The following is a 21,822-nucleotide window of genomic DNA, read 5'->3' on the forward strand; positions in this document are numbered from 1 at the left end:
CCAGGTTCCTTAAAAAATAGTTTTACAAAGGTAGCGGGCGCCCCTCTCTCGCAAGAACAGACATGATAACCTGTTCAGTGGTTATTAACCACTTGAGAGTTCGCAGCCACTGCTTTTACTCACTGTGCCTTTCACAGATGGGAAATATCCATTTGCATATCAGTCTTTGTCCTGCCCAGGGGCAGTCCAGCACCGAAATACAATGGCAATTCCAATCTGAACGAGAGTACCACCAGCAACCCCATACACGTGTTTCACCCTTGTTGGGGATCATCAGTGAGGTGAAGCTGATGCCTCTCTAAGCACAGTGAGAGGGAGACCACGTCTGGTTGCCCCCAGGAGACCTAGGGTTACTAATCCCAGGTTCCTTAAAAAATAGTTTTACAAAGGTAGCGGGCGCCCCTCTCTCGCAAGAACAGACATGATAACCTGTTCAGTGGTTATTAACCACTTGAGAGTTCGCAGCCACTGCTTTTACTCACTGTGCCTTTCACAGATGGGAAATATCCATTTGCATATCAGTCTTTGTCCTGCCCAGGGGCAGTCCAGCACCGAAATACAATGGCAATTCCAATCTGAACGAGAGTACCACCAGCAACCCCATACACGTGTTTCACCCTTGTTGGGGATCATCAGTGAGGTGAAGCTGATGCCTCTCTAAGCACAGTGAGAGGGAGACCACGTCTGGTTGCCCCCAGGAGACCTAGGGTTACTAATCCCAGGTTCCTTAAAAAATAGTTTTACAAAGGTAGCGGGCGCCCCTCTCTCGCAAGAACAGACATGATAACCTGTTCAGTGGTTATTAACCACTTGAGAGTTCGCAGCCACTGCTTTTACTCACTGTGCCTTTCACAGATGGGAAATATCCATTTGCATATCAGTCTTTGTCCTGCCCAGGGGCAGTCCAGCACCGAAATACAATGGCAATTCCAATCTGAACGAGAGTACCACCAGCAACCTTAGTTACCTGGGGAACTAAGGGCAGAAGTGCATGCAGCCCGTCAGGAGAGAAACGCTCTAAGAAGGGAACTGATTATTTCCAAGGAGCAAACAGATGATCTCGCTAGACAATTGCTACAGTCACAAGCCGGACAGACAAAGTTACCCGCATCTGGGGGAAATCTTCCTTCTACATCCTCTATGAATCCAGTGCAGATCAACCTACCTGGGTATGTACCTCTGGCTCCGCCCGAACGATTTTCTGGTGACCCAAAGAGGTTTGCAGTATTTATCAATCAGTGCCGGTTGCATTTCTTATGCCGGCCAGCAGCCTTTCCAACTGATCAAGCTAAAGTAGCTTTCGTGCTTTCGTACCTTAGTGGCAATGCGGCAGACTGGTCGATCCCTCTAGTAAATCAAGATGATCCGGTCCTCCATGATTTTCAAGCTTTTCAGCTCAGTATGGAAAAACTGTTCGCAAGACATTCACAGGGGCAGGCCTTGGACAATGAGCTTCTTTCGTTGCGACAAGGTAATCAAGACCTTTTGGCTTATATTGCGTCTTTCAACAGACTGATAGTGGAAACTCAATGGCCTGAGGACAAAAGGATTACTCTGTTTTATAGAGCTCTACGTGGAGAGCTCAAAGATGTGTTAGCCCAAGTAGTGAATCCCCCACAAGATTGTTCGGACTATATAGACTTAGTCGTTCAAATAGATCACAGACTGCAGAACAGGAAGGCCGATCGTTCCAAGTTTGATGCTCGAGTATTTTCCAAACCGCCAACTCCTTCCAAAGGAGTAGACTCCGGGGAACCCATGCAAATAGGGGGCCTGAAAGGTCCTCTAACACAAAAGGAGCGGGAAAGGAGAAAACAGTTGCAATTATGCCTCTATTGCGGAAACTCAGGGCACTTTCTTCGAGACTGTCCGGTGAAACCTGCCAAGAAGGCAGTAGGAGCTGCAGTTACCAAAGTTACAAACTCTGAGCAGGGAAACGACCTCGCCCGACAAGAATAGAGGTCCTCTTGCCGAGCGTGAAAACCAGTTCCGTGACCTCGCATTTCGTGATACCTATGGTCCTCAATAGCCCTGATAATCCGGATCGATTACATGCAATTGAAGCTTACGTCGACAGCGGTGCCATCGGCAATTATGTGGATCATGAAATGGTTTTGAGGATGAATCTAACTCTTTGTCCCAAGGCTGTAAAGGACGTCAATACTACGGTGGATGGAACGGAGATAGCCTCTGGACCAGTAACGCATACCACTCAGGAAGTGACGCTACTAAGTCAAGATGGACACCATGAGAAGATCGTGTTCGATGTGATCAAGGCTCCTCAGTTTCAGATTATTCTAGGAATACCTTGGTTAGAGAAACACAATCCTCTGATCGATTGGCGAGCAAGAACGGTCCAGTTTCCAGAATGTGTCTCTACTTGTCACCCTCCACCTGGTGTTGCACTGGCAGCAATTTCTTCAGAGACTCCCCAGTTACCTCCCGAATACCTAGAATACCAAGATGTTTTCCGGAAGGATCAGGCTAACTCTCTACCTCCTCATAGGTCTTATGACTGCCAGATAGACCTGATACCTGGATCTACTCCTCCTTGTAGTAGAATGTATGCCCTCACCGAGCCTGAGAACCTTCACCTTCGACAATACCTGGATCAATACCTGGCAAATGGGTTTATTCGTCCTTCCAAGTCCCCTGCTTCTTCAGCTTTGTTCTTCGTTCCAAAAAAGGAAGGAGACCTTAGAACTTGTATAGATTATCGCTCCCTGAACCAGATCACCGTCAAGAATAGATATCCGTTACCTTTGATCCCTGAACTCCTGGACCAAGTCAGAAAAGCATGCATATATACAAAGCTGGATCTTAGAGGAGCCTACCACTTGGTACGAGTAAAAGAGGGCGATGAATGGAAGACGGCCTTCCGCACCAAATATGGGCTATTTGAATATCAGGTCATGCCCTTCGGACTTTGCAATGCCCCGGCCGCCTTTCAATATTTTATGAACGATGTCCTCAGAGAGCTCATAGATGTGTGTGTTGTTGTTTACATTGACGACATCCTCGTTTATTCTTCATCGGAATCTGAACATCGGAAACACGTGAAAATGGTCCTCGAAAGATTGCGTCAACACAAACTTTTCGCTAAGTTGGAAAAATGTGTTTTCAACGTGACTGAAGTTGAATTCTTGGGATTCATATTATCACCTAGCGGAGTGCGTATGGATTCAAAGAAGGTCGATGCAGTTCTCAAATGGCCATCACCATCCTCCGTAAAAGGTGTGCAAAGCATGTTAGGCTTCGCTAACTTTTACCGCAGGTTTATCCCCGAATTTTCTCGAATAGTCCAGCCCATCACTGCCTTGTTAAAGAAAAACAAACGTTTTGAATGGTCTACCGAGGCAGAACAAGCTTTCCAGGATTTGAAGACTAAATTTATCTCTGCACCAATCTTAAAACACCCTCGCCCCGAACTCCCCTACATCGTGGAAACTGATGCTTCAAGCCTTGCCATGGGGGCAGTTCTATCACAAAAGGACCCGGTAACCAATCAGTTGCATCCTGTGGCATTTTGGTCCCGCAAATTCTCGCCTCCTGAAATCAATTACACGATTACTGACAAGGAACTTCTGGCTATCAAGTCTGCCTTTAAGGCTTGGCGGCATTATCTGCTGGGGGCCCGACCCACCGTTACTGTGATTACGGATCACCGAAACCTGCAATATTTGAAAACCGCAAAAGTCCAATCCTCTAGACAACTCCGTTGGGCAATATTCTTTGCCGAGTTTGACTTCATAATTACCTATCGACCTGGTACAAAAAACGGTAAAGCTGATGCCCTTTCTCGGATGGGAGTGGAAGAACACTTGATCAACCCTAAACCTGTACCAATCATTCCCGAACAAAGAATTCTGGGTGTAATCGCCACACAATCCATAGTGGAAGTTAAGGATAAAGCCAGGCAACTTGTAACTCCAGCAGTCATACAGAATTGGCATCTACAGGGAAAGGACTTTGCAGTAAAGGACAACTTATTGTATTTCCAAGAACGATTATACCTGCCCAGCACAGATTTACAGAAAAAAGTAATCTCTTGTTATCACGATTCTTTAATGGAAGGACATCCCGGTATGGCCAAGACCTCAGAAAAGATCAAGCGCTACTTCTGGTGGCCGTCTTGGAAAAAAGATATCAGAGACTTTATAATGTCCTGTGGAGTATGCGCCCAAAACAAGAGTCAAAAGGAAAGACCAGCAGGCCTCTTACGCCCTATTGACATCCCACCTCGCCCTTGGCATACGCTTTCTATGGACTTCATCACCGATCTACCTCCATGCTCCGGATACAATACGATTCTAGTAATCGTGGACTTATTCTCCAAGATGGCGCATTTCATTCCACTCAAAGGCTTGCCAACAGCAGCAACTCTGGCCCGAGAATTTCTCGAAAACATGGGCCGACTGCACGGTTTTCCTTCGGTTCTAATTTCGGATCGAGGTAGTCAATTTATTTCTCATTTTTGGCGAAGTTGCTGTCGGTCGGCTCAAATTGATGTGAGACTATCGACCAGTCACCACCCTCAGACCGACGGACAAACCGAGAGGACCAATCAAACTCTGGAACAGTATTTACGCTGCATGCTGCAACAAACTGAAAAAACTTGGAAAGACATCCTTTGGATAGCCGAATATGCCTACAATAACTCTGTCCATTCGGGAACTGGGAAAACCCCGTTTTTTCTTTTATACGGCAGTCACCCTTGAACCTCGGAGTTGGATCCCCTCCAAGATCTTGAAACACCAGCAGTAGACTACCTGCATTCTACAATCACCCAAGCCTTTAAGGAAGCTGTTTCTCACCTTCAAAGGGCTAAAGAACAATACAAGAAAGGAGCAGATCAACATCGGAAGGAAGCCCCTCAATATCAAGTAGGGGATCAAGTCTGGTTATCCACCAAATATCTACCTCTAAAAGGGCCACGCACATTCAACCCAAGATACCTTGGTCCCTATTCCATCACTACCATAGTAAACCCAGTAGCGGTCAAGTTGGACTTGCCCCCGCACATGAAGATACATCCGGTCTTCCACGTCTCTCTATTAAAACCCGTGCAACCTCAAACCCGACTAACTAAATATCCAAAACCCATCCTAGTTGATGGAGAACTCGAGTTTGAAGTCAAAAGCATTCTGGACTCCAAGATCTCCAAATCTAAACTATTTTACCTAATTGACTGGAAAGGCTACAGCCCCCAAGAGAGATCCTGGGAACCTGCTGAATATGTCCACGCTCCTCGCCTAATCAAAAGATTTCACCGAACATTTCCTGACAAGCCAAAACCCCCGGAGAAGCCCGGTTTGGGAGGGGCCTTGAGGGGGGGTACTGTCATGATCTCTTCTTCCAAAAGGTCAGGGTTTTCCCAACTCCCTTGGAAGCAGATCCATAACCCAGGTTCCGAGTGCCAACCAGTCCCAATTGGGACCTTTTGGACCCAGTCCTGGCGCCAGTGGCACCAGGCTCATAAACATGCCCAGTCCCAGCGCTGGAAGCGCCGGGCTCATAATGCTTGGGTGGACTTACGTGCAGCAGACCATGCTGCTTACTTGCCTGCCAGTTGAGCCTCTGATCCTCTTCTGTTTGGAACTACTTTTCCTGTTGGGTGGGGCAAGAGCCACTCCCTAGGTTCAGAACACTGGAACTCTTCTGGAAAGCAGGAACTCTTTTCTTACCTAGGCGTGGCTGTGGAAGGAGACACCTAAGCACTACAAGAGGCTTTTTAAACCACACCCGATGGATGAATCTTGCTTTGCGTTATTCTGCATCCTCTGCAGCAGAACGCTCATCGTGTCTTCTGCATCTGATCCTGGGCCTAAGGAAAAAGGCTTACCATCCTGAATCCAGTCTTCAGCAACACCTATAAAGACAAGAAAGAACAGGTTAGCATTACGGTCTTCAGTGACAGCGCTTCACTTACCTGGTCCATCGGCTGTCACCAACGCCTCGCGCTGCATTCCGGCATCTGATAGACAAAGGCTTACCTACTCTTCGTGCGCTCCGGAGGTCTTCGCACTGCATTCCGGCATCTGAAAGACAAAAGCTTACCAACTCTTCGCACGCTCCGGAGGCCTTCGGCGCTGCATCCCGCATCTGAAAGACAAAACAAGGTGCGTTTAAAGACATTGGGGAACTTTAATACTCACGTGCCATTACTCCTTTCCACATCTAACCCAGTGGGTATTCCGGCACCCTGCAGCCGCTCCGAACTTTTACCTGCAAAATAAAAAGACAGCTAGAGCGCATCGTGAAGCAGGCAACAAGCGCTTACTTACGTGCTTCCAGGCGCTTCTATTCATCACACGGGCTCCATTTTCAACTCACTTCAGCCCGTCATCCGCCATCGCCGGAACCCTGCAAAACAAGAGACATCATTACTAAAGACTTTTAAAGACATTAGAATTACTCGAAACTTACCGTTCGTGCAGTAAACGACGGACAGCAGTCCTCTGAAGTCAAGAGGCCTGCTCCCCTTACCCAGTGAAGAAACTGGTTACAGCACCCTGCCCCGAGGCAGATGGAGAGCACGGCGTTCACTTACCTAAGGTGAGAGCGTTAACCTTTGGGGTTCTACAGGAGAAGAGAAAGGGAAGAAGAGAGAGACATTCAATAACCCAGTTCATTAATCCCATATTTTCTATCTGCAGACATCTTACCCTTCGAGTCAGACATACAGTGCACAGAGGTCCAGCCCAAAGAGCCAGCCGTGGGTTACACATCACCTTTGAAGATACGGTATACGCCCAGTCAAGACCGGCGCCTCTACGGGAATCAGGTGAGCGTTACAATAAGTTATCAACTACATCGCCAATAGGGATTGGGACCATGTGGTTGAATGGGGTGGTCATTTTGCTCAGTTTGTATCTCTACATCCTTTCTATCACGAGGAACCTTATTATTCCCAATAGTCACCATCATCATTGCACTATTAGGCACAGCTTTGGCACAACACTGGAGACCTAAATGGCATGGGCAAAAGATCACCAGGATAACCACGAAGATAGGGACCAGCATTTTCACTAATGTTCCAAGCTATAATGGGACCCAGTGGAACGTCATCATAAAACAGTCTTATTCCTGGACCCCAGCTTCCTTTTTCATTCTTACCCCAGTTTATGCACTGCTGCAATGGCATGTGATAGTGTCCCATTTTCAGCGTCTTCAGAAAGTACAAATTTGGCAACATGAACTCCCGATCATTTTACAAACACTCCCCTCCATAGCTTTCAGGAGGTCCAACACTTACCTATTCTGCATCGTCATTATCCTTAGTGCCCTTAGTTCCACTTTGATGGTGTTGAACCCTTGTTCAGTATCATTCACCAGCTGGATTAGCTCCCATTGAACAATCTGGAGCCATTTGGCATTGGCCCATGTCTGGATGCTGGGTAATAGAAATGCAAAAAATTTCTCTGCTGAATTGTAGAGCTTATATTCTTCAGGTATTTGTGCAAGCAGCTCAGACGAGTCATTGGAAATGCAATTTGATGCTATTTTCCTTCTATATAGTTGGTGATAGGGCTCTTTTTCAGGGAGCATGAAAATGTTTTGTGTTTGCTCTGTGTGTCAAGCTTCTAAGGTTGGGGGCACAGTGGGAGCTTCGAGCCAGAGTCCCCCCTTTAGGTGCTCTTCTGGTACGATCAGCAGGGCGGAGTGCAGCGTTGCTAACAAACAGTAGCCCCTACAAGAAGGCGGGAGTTGCAAGTACTCTTGCTGGCCGCAGATCCAGTAATAGTCCATCAGTTCAGCTGTGCCTTTCTTAAGGTCGGGCACTAGGACAGTTTGGTTACATTGTTTGTTTGACCCGACAGCCACAATCCCCTCGCAGAAAAAACAAAGTTTGTATGACTTCTGTTGGTGCACCTTCACTGGTTTCTCGAGGGCCGCAATCCAAGTTAACTTTGTGATATGTTCTGTCCATGTTTGCTCACAGGTTTGCTCCACAAGTATTACAATTTTCCCAGACAGCCGCCAGAGTCCTTCCGCCCTGCATGCATGTTTTGCTTCTTCCCACTCGTGTTGACATATCTTGCTCAGTCGATTACTAGATGCAATGCTTTGAGAAAGTTGGGGTTATTGTAGCTCGTTTTGCACTTTCGGGGTTCACGATCGATGAGTTCTAGATATACGTTACGTGCCTGGAAAGTGCCTTTGATCCTATATTGTGCAAGTTGAATCAGATACTGTGTTTCTATTATGGGTATTTTTTGAGCTACTAAGAACTTGGTTGCCACAGATGCAGGCAATATCAAGGAGCAGATGTAGCAACTCCCATTAGTCGTTCGCCTTCCCATTGCACTCATGTCAGAGTACCAACTGTTCAGGTGTTCGGGATGACATAGGTCTCCCACTGCATCTTTTTGCACTTTATAAATAAATCAAATCTAGTCCTAAGCCATGATATGCATCATATTTGCGCTGGCGTACTTGCCTTTTCTTTCTGTTATTGCGCAATGGGGGCCTTTTCCCCACAGACATTGCATCTCTAGTGGTGTTAGTATTGCATATGGATCGTTTTACACCTGGCATTAGTAGTTCAGCCATTCTACTATTGCATATTGTAGTTTGGGAGCTGCTACTATTTACAAGGGTGTCATTATACACTGTTCCGTCAGTTGGCATTGTGGGGAATTCATATACTGTTACTGGTGTACTATCATTCATCCTTTCATTCCTGTCAGGGAAGGGGGTAGGGGCCTGGGTGTTTTTGACCATTGTGGAGCGCATAAGGATAGAACTGGGGCCAAAGGGTGGCATTTCAGTTACATTCGAAAGAAATACAGTAACATTGAAGGGTATTTCTGTTCCATTCAAAACTAATCGTGTAACATCCAAGGGTATACTTTTGTTCCCTGTCCCTTTAGACCCCTAACCCCTTCTTTTAGAAGGGCAGCCCAGATAATAGATGTCCCCCAATAAATCCCTAATGTAAACATGAGTATGGTAAACAAAATTGCCATAAAATGTCGGCCACATTCATAGAGAGAAGAGAAAGAGAAAGAGGGTTTTAGTTTATTTAGCTTGTGCTCTAGCAGCAATACATGTACTGTAAATATTCTCACAATCACAAATATGGTCAGCGTAGAGCTGCTGTTTTGAGGTTGTGTTGTTGCTTTCTGCCTGGACACATATTGTGGAGTCCTGCGGAGCGCTACGAACATCAGAGAGGTGTATCCAGTATCTCAGCCCCTTTACCTTTACTGCAAGAGGGGTGGAAAACACATGTTCATAGCGCCGATGGAACCTAGAGGCGTTCCATTTTCGAACAAAGCTTCTGACATAGACCCACACTCCAGGCAACAATGGTTATGCAGGGATGGTGTCTGTCAGTGGGGTAGTCAAAGTGTCCCTTTCTTCTGTGTGAGGCGGTGCCATTTGCTTTGTGATGTATCTGATTGCACGTGTGAGTTGGGTTGCTGCCCTATGAGCATCTGATGCTCTCCTTTCTGGTGACAGGGGTGTCTGCATGTGCCTGCCAGTTATGATTTCGTGGGGGACAGGTAGTGGTCCTTACTGGGTTGTGTGCGTAGGTGGAATAGGGCCAGGGGCAGTCAATACACCCAATTCTTTTTCAGAGCGCTGCATAGTTTAAATAGTCTGCTTTTAAGGAGGCTGTTGATTCCTTCCACCACCCCATCTAATTTCCATCCCAAAAACGGTATTCTACCCTGGGCTGACATGGTGCAAGCAAACTGAATATATATAAACGTAATTACTGCAGCATTAAGCAATATATAATAAAATGCCTGTGATTGCACCCATGAGATTCAACACTACCCTTGCAATGCCACCTCCTAAACTCATGCAAAACAGGAGTGGTCTCCATTACATAAACAGAGTGTGCTTTGAATATGTATCTACTGATTGACACATGCTTGAAGAAATTGGGCATGATTCATGGAAATGTTTTATAATGGCGAAATCCCATAGGAAAATGTTCCATGAATCATGCCAATTGTGTCACTCACTGGAAACAATAATCATAGAAATAGTACACCTCTCCCATAGAGTGGCCCCTAACACGTTCTCCGACAGAGCTGATAATAGCAAGGACTGAGAGTTTACTGAGAATGTTTCTGCACTGCTACTCAATCAACTTGTAACAAGCACCAATCACAAGTCCAGACTTACACTTGATTGAGTTTTGAGCAATACAATTCAAACTTAAAATGGAATTCCAGACTTGGCTTGCTTACATCAACATGTTGTTGACGATCAGCAGGAAATGGTGGCTGTAAAACAGGCAAAGAAACTTGATAAGAGACACTTTCACACTAACTATGCTGCAATGGTTCTAAATCTGTAAACTAACAAAAACATTGATGATCTACTAGCATCTTTGTCCTCAATGTCACCGAAATAGTGATTCATGTCGCACCCTTGAAAGAAACTGAACATAATTAAAAAAAAAAGTACTAATATATGATTCAAATGTGGATCTGGCATAAAATAAAGGATGGAAGGGAAAGACAGCAGTGATAATCAAATCTCAAACCAGACAACACGACTTGCAAAATCCACATCACAGTATGTTTTAAATTCATCAAAATGGTATGTTCTGATAACCACATCAATGAGTCGACAACCAACCAATGAAATACAAATACTTCAATATCTTTTGGAAACAAAGGAATCCTGAAAGCCTGAAAAATCTCCCAATTTCTCCCAACAATTTTGTGAAGTAACAAACATCTGACAGGATAAAGCCATCAATCCAGTGCTTTTATCTCACCCTTTTTGTTGGAACCTACGACATGCACATCCGTGCGACATGTCAGTAGAAGTGAGTAGAGTGGCAAGCAAAATCCAAGCCTTTGACTTTTCCTTTTTTTCTTAACATTTCCAATATTCCACACTTATTTTGCTATCAACCTCATAACCATCACAAAGTTCATCCCTTTATCTCTTCCATGCTAACAAATTACTAATCTGAACACTTGTTTTACCCGTCTAGTTAATCGTTCTGCTTTGCTGATTGATCTTCCTGACTACAAACTTGCCCTTCTGCTACATCTTTAATTCAGCCATTCAAAGTCTCTTCAGCCTTTCCCCGCGCCAGTCAATTTCCTGACTTCCCTTCAAATCCTCTATCCTAATTCATGTTCTGTGCTTCCTTTTTAAATGTAGGCATGGCCAATCCCCATCGCATCAATGTTCTTTAGTTTCTGTTTATGTCCCATCCCATACTCTATGTTGCCAAACTCACTTTCTCCTGGCTGTTCCCAAGCCTCCAAGTGCACAATCCCATTTCCCATCTTTTTCACTGCTAGGACCTATGCATGGGAATTCTCTACACCCCCATATCAGAGCTTTATCTGCCCTTTATTTGTTCTGCTCTCAGCTCGAAACGTTACTACTTTCCTAGTACGATAATCTGGTGAATGTCACGTATTTTCAGTTGTTCAAATTTCCGTAGCTTTATATATTGCTTGAGCACTTTGGTAAATGTGCTCCATAAATGAATACATACAGATGAACATTAAAGTATAGCTAGTGCTTTTCTGATGACAAGGGTAGATAAGTCAATGATTCAGGCAGAAACCCAACTGCTCCCCAGTAAAGTTGTCAAAAATGATCTCCTGGGTCTGTTTCCGAAGACCTGAGGGGGGGTCATTACGAGTGCGGCAGTAAGGGGTTAACAGCGCCAGTAAGGATGTGGTGCTGTTACTCCTTACCGCCTTATTACGAGATCCCTTAGCGGGTCCCAATAAGGGCGGCTGGTAAAACCAGCCGTCCTTAGCGTGAGCCGCTAACGGACCAGGGAGCTAATTACGGGCCTGTTATTAAAGGGCCTGTTATTAGTTCCCTCCCCATTCCCATTGAGCCCTATAGGGGCTCAAATGGGAATGGGGATGGGTATTTTGAATGGGGGTTTACTGGGTCCTCCAAGGTTGGAATGACCCGTAAGTCCCCATTCAGGGAATCCGGACCTGGACACGAGTTTCGAGGCAGCCATGGGGCTAATAGCACCATGGCTGCCTCCAAACTCGTAATAATCCCTCTTATGTTTACCTGTCATCCCCTCCCTGGGATTCTCGGTTATAGTAGGGCTTTCGAAGAAAAAAAATAGTACTTTCACAGTATCAAATATGAAAGTCCTCCATTTAATTGTCAGGATAACTTCTCCGTTCCCTAAACTGATGGAATCAATAAAAACAATTGAACAGGAATCTCTCTTTATAACATATGTAATCACATCATGGTTTGATAGAGTCTCAATCTACCAGTTGTCTCTCTTCCGATCACTCACATTCACAAACTCCAAGTCTCCCTTCCTTCTGCTGTGTACATTGTGCATCTTGGGTGGGATGCGACTGCCTCCTAGATTGTTGCATGTATCTCAGGAATCATTGGGTTTTCTCAAGCAAAGGGACACTGCACGTTTCTTTTTACCTTTAAGATGTAGCTAATTTGATTTGCCTTTCCAAGTTTCCAGTCGAGGTTAAAACATCCATATAATTCCTCTTCCTTAAGATGTTGATGTCTCACCTCTCCACAACCTCTTCTCCTTCTCGATGCCACACCACATGCTTGTCTTGTCCTCTCCCACTGTGGAGTTAACCCCTTCCAGTGCATATCTCACCGCCAAAACCTCTGTATTGGGACAATCATGCTCACTCATTTCTTCCTGTTCTTGCCAGATAATGATATGATATGATATGATATGACTGGTTATTTATAACGCACTTAATACCCAGCGGTTTCTAAGCCCGGACCCGTGGATCGAACCTGTGTTGCTCTGTGTCGTCTTGCTTCCAAGGCAAGCTCGTTGCCCCTGAGCTATCCTCCCAGGAAAACACTGGCACTTTTGCCTGAATTGTATGTGGGAGAGCGAAACATGGCTGTAATACCATTGCATGTCTAAGTCAAAGCCACGTAATGTCCCTTCTCAGTCATCGATGCATCATACTTTGAATACAAGGGCATTAATCATTGCTTTCTTTTCATTATTTATTAATGGTGAAAAGTCTGCCAAGTCAGTGGACTCATTGTGCAGTGGAAGGTGTAACTAATCACTGGGCCTGTGTCCCCTCCACATCTCTAAAGTCATATTGCCTGGAGACAACTGCATACTGTACTTCAGAGTGACAGTTGGATATATCACTTTTTTCTCACCCAACAGCACCAATCACCTCTAAATGGCCAGTAATATATGGCAGGGATGCAGCAAACCAAAACCATCTGGACAACTGCTTCCCTTAATGAAGAATGTCAGTGTCTTGCTTCTTAATTAGTGAAAACGATGCATTGGTATGGAAGGTGTGAACATCTCCCTCCACCTTGTTGGCAGCAGTGTAGGGGTGGGCATATGAGGAGCTAAGTCGACTTGAACATTTGCATTCTTTTCTTTCTTGGATTTGTTGTCCCAGCTTTGTCATGCTTTATATTACTGTTGTTCTAGCGCATAACGTGGAATGCTGCCATATGTGGGACTGTGATTTGTGACTTGTATGATGCTGGGAGGAGGTCTTGTAAACTGGATACACAGAGTGCTGTGTGGAATCTTGTTTTGTGTCGGTGGTGGGGGTGAATATAATATTTAATGACCTTTGAAAGCAGTGTTTGGTGCTTTACTGCTGACTACGAACTCGGTTAGAACACAATCATGGGAATCCAGGAGAGGTTCAGAGAGGTGTAGAGAGGCAGTCGGGGCAGAGCGGTCGAGTTTCTACAATTCCAGAGTTTTTCTTCTATATTTGCAGCAACAGCGGCGGAGCTTCCCTTTAAAACCTCCTGAACCCCAAAGGGCGGAGAGGCTCATAGAGGCAGTCGGGGGCAGTGCGCGAGAATATATACAATTCCAGAGTCTTTCTTCTATCTTTGCAGCAACAGAGGCAGAGCTTCCCTTTAAAACCTCCTTAACCCTGTGGAGCAAAGTGGTTCAGAGAGGTAGTCGTGGGAGAGCGCTCGAGTTTCTACTATTCCAGAGTCTTTCTTCTATCTTTGCGACAACGTAGGCAGAGCCGCCCTTTAAAACCTACTGAACCCAGCGGAGCGGAGCAGAGAGCTTCAGAGACGCAGTTGGGGCAGTTTGGGAAGGTTGGGAGAGGTTGACCCGAGTCCCAGCACTGCATTATCCAACAACAACAAAGCGGGAGAAGGTCAAGGACTACCCCCAACCACAAACGCTGCAGTCAGGATCCACAGTAAGGCAGTCTCCGTAACTTTTTTCTTTTGTTTTGAAAGATGAATCCCTCTTTCAAACTGCTCCACCTGCTAGAAATACAGTTAGCGAACAGCGCACAGTGCCTTTTAACTCAACGCAACTCAACTCAACTCACGGTCCAGTAGATTGGATTTGTTCAGAAGGTTAACAGGCCGATAGATAAAAACGCTGTGCAAATAGAAATGACTGAGACTCGTCTGGTCTAATAGCAAGTGAGTCATATGAGGGAAGTTGTTGGACCCTGTACGCTGTCAAGTTAACATTGATCAGCTTTTTTTTTTGGGCGACTGAGGGCTGGGAGAGCCTATGAGCCGTAAAGAAGAGACTGGAAAGCGGCTTGAGAACAGACCAATAAAATGTGAACGATTTTCTAAACATTGAATCCCAAGGAACTAAGAACTCTACCTAGAGGGAGATGACTGTGGGCAAGAGCAGCCTTAGAGCCAACCATATGTCATCACAATCAGCCTTTTTATTGGGTCGGCGACTGGGGGTCTCTAGGAAACTTGGATCCACACCTGTGGGTGGTGACTACCGGCATTAGTAACCTTTGAGCCACCCGCTCTTTCTATTGATTGATTGATTGGCCTTTCATTTGCATCAGTAACTGCAGGCCGCATTAGTGCCTTTGAACCGATTGCAACTATATCAAAAGATCGGTCAACCTTTGTATATTCTAATTATTGCCAGCATCTTTTGGTTTGTGACTGCGGGCGTTAGTAGCCTTTGAGACAACCATACTATATTTGTAGATAGGGAGGTTTTCTCCTGGCTATTTTGCTTCAATAGTTTAAATAATCTTGTTGACACTGTGTTAATGCGATACAAGTTTTGCTTTTATTGGTAATAGTGTTGTATTGTTTCTCATATTACAATGATAAGCGTAAATTACACTAAGGGCAATTGTGCGCCTTGTTTGCCAGCCGACACGTGTTTCGACCCAAAGGGTCTTTATCAAGGCTGAAGAATATTCAAAAATCATGTGGTTCGTGACATTTGTGACATGGGTGAATTATGTGACATAGGTTATAGTGGTGCATAAAAAGTGGTGCGTGAGTGAAGTGAGTAGGTTGTTGCACGTGATTCATAATTACATGGTACATACATTTGATGTAATGACGTATTCATTGAAGGTAGGGGGAAAGAGGAGAAAGAGCAGAAAAGGTTAACGAGGAAGTGGCTGAGGGTGAGGGCAAGTTTATGGAATGCCGAGGAATGAAGCCTCTTACCTATTGTCAAAGTTCTTGAGCCCCCTGTGGGGTCCTGGTACTAAGTTGGTGCTGTCTTGTTGGCAGACCTGGCTCCTGTTGGGCCCTGAAAGGCAAGTGGATTGAGCGTTAGGGAGATGTGTTGTTTATGTGGACCCCAGGTTCAATAGTGCCGGCCCCTGTGGGGGATGATGGGGTGGCAGGTCCTCCAGGATATAAGATCCTGAGGGGTCGTGCAAGGCATGTCCAGTGAAGGTTGGTGTGAGGAAAGCTGCTAGCCTGATAATGTAGGCATGTGGATGAAAGTTGTTGTCTGGCAAATGCATGGCTCTGTTGAGGGGTGAGTGGTCTGGTTCGGTTTTGCATGGCATCAAAGGGATGTATCTGTAGCATGGAGTGGTTTGGGTGCTGAGCAATACTATATTTGTATTGGGTCGTCAACTGGGGGTCTCTAAGGAACTAGGATTCACAGCTAGTGGGAGATGACTGTGGGCATTAGTAGCCTTTGAGCCACCCGCTCTTCCTATTGATTGGCCTTTCATTTGCATCGGTGACTGTGGAATTCTGGCTCTATTGTTTGTTGAAGCCCCATTCTATTCGATGGGCACTGCAAGAAACTTTTCCAAATGGGCAGTTGTCCCAGAGCTACTATCCTTATTAAGCTTGTTGGCCCCCTCATGTTAAAGCCCAGCTACCACTTTTGTCCACCTGTACTTTATTCCTCAGGGCTGGCACACAATGTGCTATTTGCCATAAATAATGTACCCTGTTTCTCAACAAAGCACCACTCGGGAAGTACACATAGTGGGTCATTATGACCCTGGCGCTAAGTGTTTAACGGCGCCGTAAAAGGCCACAGAGCCGTTAAACACTTAGCGCCTGATTACGAGGTCCCTTTGCGGGTCCCGACCTTAACGGCTGGTACAGACCAGCCGTTAAAGTAGGGTGCCGCAAAGGGACCTTGGTGCTAAGTACTGTACCGCAATTAGCGGTACCGTACTTAGCGCCTTCCCCTTTCCCATTGAGCCCTATGGGGCAAAAATGGGAATGGGGAAGGGCCATGGAGGCATGGGGAATTACCGCCCCGCCAACCTCGGAATGGGGTGGTAATTCCCCATTCCGCCATGGCGGAGTCAGTAAGTTACCGGCGTGGACCATGGTGCTAATAGCACCATGGTCAAACGCCTGGGTCGTAATGAGGCCCATAGTTTTCTTTCCCTAAACACAGACAGAACATTACCTACTGTCTGCCAACAATTAAGAACACTTAAGCGGGTGATATTTCATTAGCAAAAGGAGAGGTGTTTGTGCGCTGAGCCACAGTAAAGTCTGAATTACAGTGCAGAGCACTATTCCGTGCCAGAGCTTGCAGGGCAGGATATATTTCTTGGTTTGTTTTGATTTTGATCCAGTAATTGAGGACAGCAGACATTTCAGCTCAAGTGCAGGTTTTTCAGTATCATCTTGAAGGAGGAATCCAGTGCTCTCGAATAGGCTTCTCGAAGCAAATTGAAGCAAAGTGGACGCGAACGTTAGTGTTCAGAAACTCACAACACATTTCTCTTCTGCAAACTTTGGGGTTTTACTTAGAGATGTCAAATCCACCTCAGAAGTTACGCGCTGTGTGCCTTGATGCAGTTAATACTGCCCAGGGCACATTATAATATTTTCACTTGAAAAGCTGTGTCAATGGCGATGAGTTTGAACGTCCACAGCTTCAAAATTCCATATGAAGTGAATATGGCCCTCATTACGACCCTGGCGGAGAACCATGGTGCAATTTGCACCATGGTCCATGGCGCTAAGCTGCCAACTCCGCCATGGTGGTTGGCGGACTTACCGCCCCATTCCGACCTTGGCGGGGCGGTAAGTCCCCAATCCCCATTTACCCTTCCCCATTCCCATTTTTGCCCCATAGGGTATAATGGGAGTGGGGAAGGCGTTAATTACGCCACCGTAAATTACGGTGGCGCAATTAACAACAAGTCCCGTAGCGCCATGGATTTTTCCGCCTGCAAAAAGCAGGCGTAAAAATCACCATGGCGCTACGGGAACTCGTACTCAGGCGGAAAGGGGCGCCATGGTTTACGCTGGCGTAAACCCCTTTCCGCCAGGGTCGTAATGAGGGCCTATGTCTTTTATTCAATTGCACCTATTGAAAATACCGCTTTAGAAAGACTGAGCTGAGAAAGCTGTCTTTCTAAAGTGAACTGCGTGCCCCTGATGACGTACGCACATCCAGCACTACCTGAAGACAAAAGCCATGACCGCAGCAGGTAAGTGTGTGTGTGTGTCTAGGTTTGTGTTGCTACTTGTGCTTGTGAGGGGAGTGTTGGGCGGGTAGTGAAGTGAATGAAGGGCAGCAAAGGGAGCATTGGGGGTAAAACCCCTCGATGTGAAGACTAAAGAAGGGGGGGGAAAGTGGTCGAAAAGGTAGGTGTATGAAAAAAGTGAAATTTCAGAATATTGAGAGCTGTGCCAAAAAATGTTTGTGTGTGACCATCAATAGTCGGAAATTTCTCATAAAACCCCAAAATTGGCAAGCTGGGCAGGACAGCCTCAAAAAGGTCAACAGCTTCACCTACCTGTGTTTTCCGACTTTTTTTTCTCCTTTCAGTGTAAAGTGCATATTAAAGAATGGGTAAAGTCTTAAGGCGTGGCACTCAGTAATCAGTTGACTGGGGTTGATGCTAAATATGGCAAATGGTCTCTCCTCCCGGTGTGAGATTCTTTGAGGGGAAAATAGTGAGAAAAATTCTGCATGGACTTTGAAATTCTTCCTCCCTGGGCTTTGGACTTCTTGCCTACTATAGAAAGGCTGATGTGGAGGAAGATATCGAGTGGCATTCCCCTGGCCGCAGTGAGGTATCAACTTGGAGTATACTCACTTAAATGTCAAGCATTATGGAAATATCTATCCCTCTATTACAAGATCTTAGGTCCAGTAAATGACCTTAGCCTTTTTGCCGACTTAAATTATGTACTTTGAGCAAGGGGGATAAATTCATTTATGCCTATTCAGAGTTTTGTAACAGGATCTGTTTTGATATTGGGCAGTCAACTGATGATTTGGTTGAGAATCCGGACAAGGTCAAAGGGGCTTTGTTCAACTATGATTGGACATCCACACTCAACTCCCTCCACTCAAATTTATAATTAAAACATCTGAGGTACGACTGCAAGCAGGAGGGTGTATTTGCTCCATACTTATCGATTTATCCAGATTGGACTCTCTGCCGTGACTACGTAAGGTTTAAGTGGAATTTTGATACAACCAGGGAGGTGGTGGCACAACAAGTCAAAATACTTAATAATCAGGCAATATGTCACTTGTGCAAAGCCGAAAACACGATGGTGACACTTGAGCACCTTGTAACTTTATGCCCAGCTCTTCAAGGGAACCGATAACTATATTTTAGGTTGAATTTGGGGGATCAGGGTGCTCTGTGGAACATTTGTCTTGTTGGTTGGACCCCGTCTCTTGTTTTGGCAGTTACATGCTTATTACATTCACTGCTATTGGGGAAGCAAGAGGGGGATGCTTGAAAAATTGTAACCTGATAAATTGAGCATTTTAGTTTGTCCAATTTTCGTATTATTATGATGAATTGAAAAATGCTACGTGGTTGATTATTTTTTTTAATGAATTGATGAATTCATTGGAACTGTGTATTACGATTTGTATGTATGTATTAATGAAATGTTTGCTTTTTTATTGTGTTTCTTTGGTTAAAGGTTATTGTAAAACATGTTGATTCAATTATTGTGATATGATATGATATGATAGCTTATTTATAACACGTTAAAGATCCAGAGCTTTCTAAGAGCGGACCCGGGGTCATACCTGTTTCTCCATGTCGTTCTGCTTCCAAGGCAAGCACGTTGCCACTGAGCTATCCTCCCGAGACCGTGCACTTGTGCACTTGTCTTGAGAATGTCTATGTTATATATGTAGCCAATCAGGATTCATATTTTCTTTTAATGTGGCTGAAATGTGGATCAGTCCTTCATTTATTAAATTATTATTGTGCTATCCCAGATAAATTAGGGATACAATTAGGGATATTGAATAATGCTCATGAAATCATATTTTTGAATATTAGGAAGATGGATAATGTGATGCAAAAATATATGCTACCCTATGTAATGTTCATATAATGGAATTGTAGGATAATAATGGTACTTAGAAAGAGCTTGATCTTTAGGTACCTGCTTACCATATCATTGGAAACCATGGACCCTTATATATGGTTACTCATCATGTATCTCTATATATTTAATATAGATGTTTTACTGTTGGAGTCATTGATCAGAGTTTCCTTTTTCAACAGTGCTTCCTGTCTGCTTTGTTTTACCATGGGTAATTGCAAAATCTAAACTAGAAAATACTGGGTAAGTTATTCTGATACTTGATCATATTATGTTTCTTCGCATCTCTTTCAAAATATTAAATTGTAGATTTCTCTATATTTAAATATTCTATTCTTTGATGATCTTGTCAGAATCCCTTTGTTAAGGTCAATGAAGTTGGAAATAAATATCTGGTAGCTGACACATTATGTTGTGATATTTTCAACCAAACTTATTTTAGATTAGTACCTGGCGAGGGCCAATCAGATGGTTACAAACAATCTGATTGGCCCTCTCCGGGTCCTTACCCAGCTGACCAAGACTCATTTGCTGCTGATCCAGAGCTCCACATCCGACGAAGTTCCTTTGTGTTCCTCGTCAGGCCACCATGGAAAGTGTGACGATACTATGTGTATTCCCTTCGCACCCTTCCATGTCAGCCATTTTGTTTTGCTTTTTTTTCTCGAGTTGAGAAACGGTTTGTACCTCGTTACTCAGCTCTAGGAAAAAATGCTATTTGTACACCGGTACAATTTGCTCTGGTAATAATAAAGCCATAGAATCCTTGGAGGGGCAGCATTACCAGTCGGGTAATGCCCCTGGGGCTACATTGAAGCCCTTGCTTTGCTCAGGCTCGTAATTATCACCCCAGGGGCATTACCTGACTGGTAATGCCCCCCTCCTCTGGTTCTAGTGATTTATTAGATTTCCCTCTGCAGGACCATACTAGTGAAAGCACATTCTATAAATTAAAGGCAATTGTTTATTTCTGTCTCTCAGAATGTGTTTCCTATGCACCTACATAATTTAAAAGCCTGGGCAAGCATGTCTTTTGCCACTAGCCACAATAAATATTGTCTTGGTCAGCAAGTGTTTTTATTTTCACCCAAATTAAAGAAAGGGGAGTCTGGTATGATGGTTCTTTCTGTAGCAAACACTTGTATTTGTTTCCTCCAGGCAGTGAGTGTGTTCCCACATTAATTAATAATCCTGGGAAGTGGGTTTTGACTGCAACATTTGGCGATCCATGGACGTGGGTGTCTCATGACTGTCCACATACATTAACCGCGGAAGTACTTGAAAGTACTGTTTGCTGTCTCTGCCTGCTGCTCGAGTCTCTGCTGCTACTGCTATTTACATTATCAGCGTTTTATTGACAGCGTTTTCCTGGGACTTGTCCAGCTTCATCGGCTGGAGGAATTATTTTGCTGTGACACTCGTTTGCATCTACCGCTTTAAGAAAAGCTCCTGACTGAATTTGATCCCGCCCCCTCAATCTGTGGGTGGGCGGCATAAATACTGCTGCTCCTGCGCATTCGCGCGCGCACCGCGGAAGTACTTGAAAGTACTGTTTGCTGTCTCTGCCTGCTGCTCGAGTCTCTGCTGCTACTGCTATTTACATTATCAGCGTTTTATTGACAGCGTTTTCCTGGGACTTGTCCAGCTTCATCGGCTGGAGGAATTATTTTGCTGTGACACTCGTTTGCATCTACCGCTTTAAGAAAAGTAAGCCTAAGCAACTTTATTCCAACTTGAACTACCTTAAGACACAGAAAGACACTGAAAGACACGGAAAGTCACGGAGACTTGCCTTGCCTTGCACCCTACCATTGCACTTCTATCTCACACAGTGTCCCTTTTTTGTGTCTCTAGGCTCCTGACTGAATTTGATCCCGCCCCCTCAATCTGTGGGTGGGCGGCATAAATACTGCTGCTCCTGCGCATTCGCGCGCGCACCGCGGAAGTACTTGAAAGTACTGTTTGCTGTTCGCGGCGCGCGGCGAAGCGCCGGAGCGTCCTTAATTTGGTTTCAACTTTCGGGGAATCACCATAAGTAAGTCGGCTTTTCAATTATTCAAGCCTGAAAGATTTGTGAAAACAATCTCATTTCTTTGGGCGTATTAGATCCTTACCCCCCAAACATGAGACACTTGTACACATTAAGCACTGGAATTCCACTGCTTCCTAATGTCTGGAGAATTGAATGCGAACATGAAAAAACAAAAATGAGTGAAACCTCCGCTAATTTCAATACTGCTCCTAGCATTGCTCCTGCATGCTCCACACCCAGATTAGTACCTGGGAACA

General features: G+C 45.0%; 1 protein-coding gene across 1 annotated transcript in view; it reads left to right on the plus strand.

Moving 5' to 3' along the window:
* Positions 1-21,822, plus strand: part of GLP2R (glucagon like peptide 2 receptor) — a 1,432,227-nt gene that overhangs the window by 945,860 nt on the left and 464,545 nt on the right. Inside the window, exon 8 of the mRNA XM_069654470.1 lies at positions 19,716-19,776. Coding sequence (XP_069510571.1) covers positions 19,716-19,776 — 61 coding nt within the window. The remainder of the gene's footprint in view (positions 1-19,715; positions 19,777-21,822) is intronic.

Source organism: Ambystoma mexicanum, chromosome 3q, assembly GCF_040938575.1.
Source record: "Ambystoma mexicanum isolate Mex_15411 chromosome 3q, UKY_AmexF1_1, whole genome shotgun sequence".
NCBI lineage: Eukaryota > Metazoa > Chordata > Amphibia > Caudata > Ambystomatidae > Ambystoma > Ambystoma mexicanum.